At 34.8% G+C, this 6,341-nt stretch overlaps 1 protein-coding gene across 1 annotated transcript; it reads left to right on the top strand.

Moving 5' to 3' along the window:
• Positions 1-1,589: 1,589 nt before the first annotated feature.
• LOC143572248 (uncharacterized) lies at positions 1,590-5,933 on the top strand. The gene is made up of 4 exons (XM_077057461.1): positions 1,590-1,690; positions 3,446-3,869; positions 3,970-4,099; positions 5,405-5,933. Exons 2-4 carry the CDS (start codon positions 3,453-3,455, stop codon positions 5,623-5,625), a joined length of 768 nt encoding a protein of 255 aa, XP_076913576.1. The 5' UTR covers positions 1,590-1,690; positions 3,446-3,452; the 3' UTR covers positions 5,626-5,933.
• Positions 5,934-6,341: the final 408 nt, after the last annotated feature.

Raw genomic sequence — 6,341 nt, 5'->3', positions numbered from 1 at the left:
GATGCTATAACCCGTTTAAAGGCTATCTGGGTTTGGTGTGACACATACCCGTGAATTTGGATCAGATACATAAGAAGTCTTCATTTACTAATAAAACAATCTGGTGACCTGAGAGAATATAAAGAAGTTTCATTTATATATATTTAAGATGTTACTAGTTTGAGTCTCTCGTGTTACGGGTTTATTTAGGCTTTTGTTCTTAATCGGTTTGCTATTTTATACACGTATTAAATTATAACATAGTTTTGTTATGATTTAATACGTGTATATTAGTATGTTACGTTCATTACGTTTTTTAACGTTTTGACTTTTTTTGACTGAGATGTGTAGGTTTTATTTTTTAACGAACGAACATAAACTAACACGAACATGTTGATTTTTAAACGAACAAATATGAACACAAATATTTGTCTTATGAGAAAGGGACGAATCATGATACAGTAGAAGACTTCATTATCTATTTGTTTTGTTTTAGGTGGATGGCCACATTTTAAAGGGTTTAAGTAGGAGGGTACATTTGAAGAAACAGTTATTAAAACTAGACTGTATATTTTAACGGGCTTAAAAATTTGTAAATGCTTATATTAACGAACGTAGCCATACAAACGAAAAGTAACCAGCATAAGTGAACGTAAACGAATTTAAACAAACAAATGTTCACAAACATAACTTAACAACGAGATATGTATTTGTTCATGTTCGTTTGCTTAACTAAATGAACAAAAACTCGTGTTCATGTCCGTTCGTTTGCAAAACAAATGAACTTCCCAGCGGGCTTTTCATGAACGTAAGGTTCGCTTAGAGTCCTACTTGTGCTTTAAATCCTTATTATAAAAATGTGTACAAGTGAAGTGGTAGTGTGGTACAACCTAGAAGTGCCAAAAAAAACATAACTTGGAACCGGACCCGAAATAAAAGCCCGGAACCGGTTTTTTTAATACCCGGGTTTTTAATACCCGAACACGTACCCGACCATACCCGTACGGTATGGATAGGTTATGCATTTCAGTACTAAAACCCAAACCCGAACCGGACCCGATTTGTACCCGGTAATACCCGAAAACCCGAACTGATTCCATACCCAGAACCGGATTTATCCAATTCCCGAAACCGGGTATTTCAAATACCCGATGTATACCCGAAAAATATCTTAAAAATATCCGAAAGATACCCCTAAAAAGTGCAACCTTTTAAAAAAATCCAATCTATACCCGAAAAAATCACAAAAAAAATCCAAAAATAAGGTTTTTTGTAATACCCGAAAATAGGGTATTCAAATATCTGGTTCTATACATGACCCAAACCCGATGCATAGGGTATGGTTTTTAGAGACAATATCAGGCCTCGAACCCAACCCGGACATTACAAATACCTGATTTTCTAATACCTGATCATACCCGAACCCGGTTTCATACCGGAACCCAGGTATTTGAAAAACCCGATTTGTGCACCTCTAGTACAAGTGTACAACCTTCTAAATCATTAAATTCAAAGGCCTTTTGACCAGCAGCCCAGTAGTATATTGGGCCTTACTTCGGGGCCCATAAACCATATTATGATCTCATATTCAGATTCTCCAGTCGCGCACTCACAATAAAAACATCTCCGCCTCTTTAACAACTACCGGCGAATCGCCGACCACCGGAGCTCCAAGTCCGACCACCGCCACGTGTCACCTTCCGACAATCTGGTAACCCTAACTTCGCTTATAAATTAAGTTTGTAAACAATAATAAATCATTTTCAAACTAATTTGTTAGGTTTCTGATTCTCAAATTTAATTAAGCTGAAATACTGTATTAGACCAGTGTAGTACATTAAAACCCTTGTTCAAAAGATTGAAATAAGTAGTTATTGTATTGATATTCATTTCTAATTAAATTTTTACATAAACCCTAACCCCTATTCTATTCTGCCACTACATGTATGTATCAATGTTCATTTCTAGGGCTGGCTGGCAATTCTTGTCTTAACAAATTAGAAACTACGCGCTTAGACTATCCTCTATGGTGAGGGGCCATCGATGTCCCTCCACATTGCCACGTTAGCGCCATGTAAGCAACCGGGGGGGGGGGGCATCGAAGCCCCAACCTATAATGCCCCGCTGTGGTTTAATACCCCTTGGGCGCCCCATTATATATATAGGATCAGGATCATGTGAGAAATATTTTGAAATTGAGAACTTTGAGATTCATTTTAGACCACAAAAAACCCAAAAATTAAAAAAAATCATAAAACATAAAAAAACGCAAAAATGAAAAAAGTAAAAGAAGTAAAAAAATCAAAATTCTTATTTATTATCCCGGTTTCATAATATACAAAACAAAACCCTCTCGGCTTAGCTAAATTATACACATATGTATAATACGTACATATATGTACATACATGTTTTTTTTATACACATATTTACAATTTAAGGTAAATGATAATGTACATATGTTTACATTACGTAACTAGAGATTAAATGAAATTATACACATGTGTATAATACGAAGTTTTTTTTATGAAATCGGAATGAAATATAAGGATTTTGGTTTTTTTACCTTTTTAAAATTTTTGTTTTATTTTTGTTTTATAATTTTTTTAAATTTTTTTAGAGGTTTTTTTTGTGGCTCAAAATGGTTCTCAAAGTTCTCAATTTCACCCTATATATATATGCATAAGTATGTATCTGTGTGTGAGAGATGGAGAGGAGAAGGGCCCACAAAAATCACCAAAGGAGCCCATCGTTCTGAAGCCCCCACCCTCCATGCTCCCTCCCGGCGGTGTTTCGCGCCCTCGGCACCCCAAGGCAGCCCCCAAGGGCGCCCATTAAGGATGGTCTTAGCACAAGTATCAAACATGATAGCTTTTAAGTTTCATGTACCAATAAAGGAAAATGATGGAGGCTAGTCTAGTAATTTCAATTATTAAGAAAGTTAAAAAAAAGTTCACAAGACGTACTTTTTATATTAAAAGGTTTTATCGTGTCTACACAATTGTCAGCCCTATTCATTTCTGATTTTCGTATGCAGGGCCGGCCTCTAGGATTTAAATACCTTGGTTTTTCTGAAATAAAAAGGCCCGTAGGCTGTAACGAGTTATTTGATTTTTTAGTTTTTTTAGTTTCTAAGTTTAGTTTGGCCCAATAGTTTAAATGGATTATGGATAAAAAAATTTTTGGGTATAATAAAAAAATTTGGCCCCTGAAAATTACGGGTATTGGTCAGTTGTCCGGATTTCACTTCCCTAGGGTTGGCCCTGTTCGTATGATCATTTGGATATGTTTATAGTTTGATTTCCCAGGTTAAATTGGCTGCTTTGCAACTGATAATTGATATTGAATATTGATTTAGTTACAATTTCAGTGCCAAATATTGTGATTCATGTTAGATCAGGATGAATCTGGTTGCTCGGTTGAAGTGATGATGTGGCAGTAATCTTGACTATTTGACTTTTTTCTTAGAAACCAAATGTTGGCTCCACGCCAAGTGCTCACCAGAGCTTTACTCCGCCACACCAGACAATCGTCCACCACTGCAGCTTTAGTTCAAGAAAACAAAGAAATTCCACTCACTTACCTTGATGGTTTTCCAAAGCCTGATGTGAAGCACGCAGAGACGATTGTTGCATTGCCACGCGCGCACTCTGGGAAAAACATATCTGCCAAAGAGCGCAAGGCGGGACGGGTCCCGAGCATTGTGTTTGAGCAAGAGGATGGCCAGCATGGCGGTAATAAGCGCCTCGTATCCGTTCAGAATAATCAGATCAAGAAGCTTGTAAATCACCTTGGTCGGTCTTATTTCCTGTCACGCCTTTTTGATCTCGAGGTTCGGCCCGATGTTGAAAGTGAGGATATTATTGAAAAAGTTCGCGTCTTGCCTCGATTGGTATGTAAAATTTTACTAAGAAATATAATTTTTAAACGGTGTTAATAATTTGGATTCTTGGAAATGACACTCAAGTTATTATTTTGTTTTTCGGTTTTAGCTTCATCTTCATGCTAGTACCGATGCTGTGCTTAATGTTACATTTATGAGAGCACCGTCTAATGCTTTATTGAAAGTTGATGTTCCCCTCGTGTTTATTGGAGATGATGTGTCACCTGGATTGAAGAAAGGTAAAATACTATTTTTTGATGCATTATCTTCATGTTATTGAAGCTTTTGCTTCTCTTATTTTGTGTATAGTTTTTTTATGTTGAATTCCGGTTCTTTTAATGTTAAATGTTGTGTGAATTATATGTTAACAGTTCAATAATAGTGTTCCTGCAACCTTAAAAAAAACTTTTTATCACGTATAGTTAACATATTTGTCAAAATGCTTTTGGGTCAAAAAGTTGTTTTTAGTACTTGTTGGTTTAGGTGGACCAAAAACACTTTTATGTACATTCTTAAATGCTTAATGGATAGTAAGTACATTATATATGACAACAAAAAAAAATTTATTACACTTATAATCCAAGACTTTGATTAGAGTTGTTTGCCCAATTGACTTGTGTTCTCTTTAGGTGTTATTTTTATTTAACCTCTGTGTGATTTAGACTTTTCCAAACCTGACTTGTTAATTTGTAAATGACACATCTAGTGATTATAATAATATAACTGAATGTCTTATGTGAATTAGCTTTTTAAAACCCATTTCTTAGGATGGTATTATATCTATGTTTAGTGCTGCTACAAATCTTACTGTTGTATACTTCAGATTTTTTAAGCCTTCAAAGCATTCAACGTGCTACAATTAGAGCCCCAAAAAAAGCCATCACGAACATAAGTCAAATTGATTGCGGTTTTTTTGATGTTCATCTCGATTAACAAAGCTATTATTTGTAATCTTGTATGTTCTTATATTTTAAACAATAAATGAACTTTCATAGACACACTCACACACATCTAAATTATCTGACTATGCAGTCGATATCGCCGATATATCACCGATATATCAGTTATCAGTCCTTTGGTAAAATATCGGTTAAAATATCGATCAGAATATCAGTATCGATAATATCAGCGATATTGACCGATATTTCACTGATATTGGACCGATATTTGTTTGATATATCACCGATATTCCCGATATCAGTGTTTTAAGTCTTAATTATCAAATTAGTGTTCAATTTTAGTGTCTTAAGTCTTAATCGATTCCTACTTATTGTGATTGTTATTGTTTTGCAAGTTGTAAAAGGTTAATTCGTTAATGGTAGAAAAGTGTACTGAATTATTAGTGTTAAATTGTTATATATATGAACTTTACATGATAGTAAAATTACAGATACCCCACCGATATATCACCGCGACTACCAGTATCTCAGATATCGGTCATTGACCGATATCCGATATTTTTCCGCATTAACTGCTTAGATATCTGATTATCTGATTCTGATTATTCAACAGTAAAATAACAGATGGATTTTGAAAAATGGCAGGGTCTTATTTAAACATCATCAAGAGAACGGTGAAGTTCATATGCCCTGCAGATATTATCCCGCCCTTTATTGAGGTAGATCTGAGTGAGTTAGATGTGGGCCAGAAGCTAGTAATGGGGGATCTCAAAGTTCATCCGGCTTTGAAACTTGTTCGGCCTGAAAGCGAACCAATTTGCAAGATTGCAGGGGCAAGGGTTTCCGAAACCAAAAAGTCTAAATGAAAAAAGTTGCAGCCTTTATCTATAAAGATTTTGAAAGCTCAGATTGTTAGTTAACCTAGCACAAGTGGTGCTTCTAGTTTCATTTATCTATGGAGCTTTATAAAAACTAGCGAACATGGTTTTTTTTTTGTTATATCATAGATCTGTTTATTTATTTTGTTTTGAAGAAGATGACTTGTTGAGGTTGTTAGAAAACCGCATTGAGCCGAAATAAAAGAAAAGTCGGTGTGCGTCGTAAAATGACTTTTGTATTATTGTTTTCACTTTTGAGTTAATGTGGTTTAAGCATGAAGGTTCGGTTGAGGTATCGAATTGAGTTTGAGCTTCTGATGGTCGATTAGAGCTTAAATTATTCTGTATGATCAACTTTTAACAAATATGATTGACTATCTTGACCATGTATAACTGTCATAACTGATTTGGCTATTATATTTAACTATTGGCTAAATGATCATGTATGTTTGGCTATGAGTGGTTGATTTTAGTCATGATTGAGCAAATTTTACTGTAAATGTTCATGCCTGGCCAATTTTAATTTCAAATGACCATGATTTAACAATGTTGATTGTAATATGCCATTAATTGCCAAATTTGAGGCTACTTTATCTTTTTTGAAGTTTGTACATGTGTTATGTGTAATGACTCAATAAACTCAGTACATAAATCATTTTCAATTCAGATAGGATGTAAAAGTAGGATTAAATCCTTCATGGTAA

The sequence above is a fragment of the Bidens hawaiensis genome, unplaced genomic scaffold, assembly GCF_021521415.1.
Source record: "Bidens hawaiensis isolate Kalapana, Puna unplaced genomic scaffold, B.hawaiensis_p1.1 tig00025785_1, whole genome shotgun sequence".
In the NCBI taxonomy this organism is placed as follows: Eukaryota; Viridiplantae; Streptophyta; class Magnoliopsida; order Asterales; family Asteraceae; genus Bidens; species Bidens hawaiensis.
Note: the sequence above shows the minus strand (reverse complement) of the source record. Positions and strands in the feature narration are given on the sequence as shown.

Excerpts from the sequence above, each read along its gene's own strand:
- LOC143572248 (XM_077057461.1), top strand. The coding sequence starts at position 3,453 with ATGTTGGCTCCACGCCAAGTGCTCACCAGAGCTTTACTCCGCCACACC. Across the intron at positions 3,870-3,969 it reads TTCGCGTCTTGCCTCGATTG|CTTCATCTTCATGCTAGTAC; the intron begins GTATGTAAAATT and ends TTTCGGTTTTAG. Across the intron at positions 4,100-5,404 it reads GTCACCTGGATTGAAGAAAG|GGTCTTATTTAAACATCATC; the intron begins GTAAAATACTAT and ends GAAAAATGGCAG.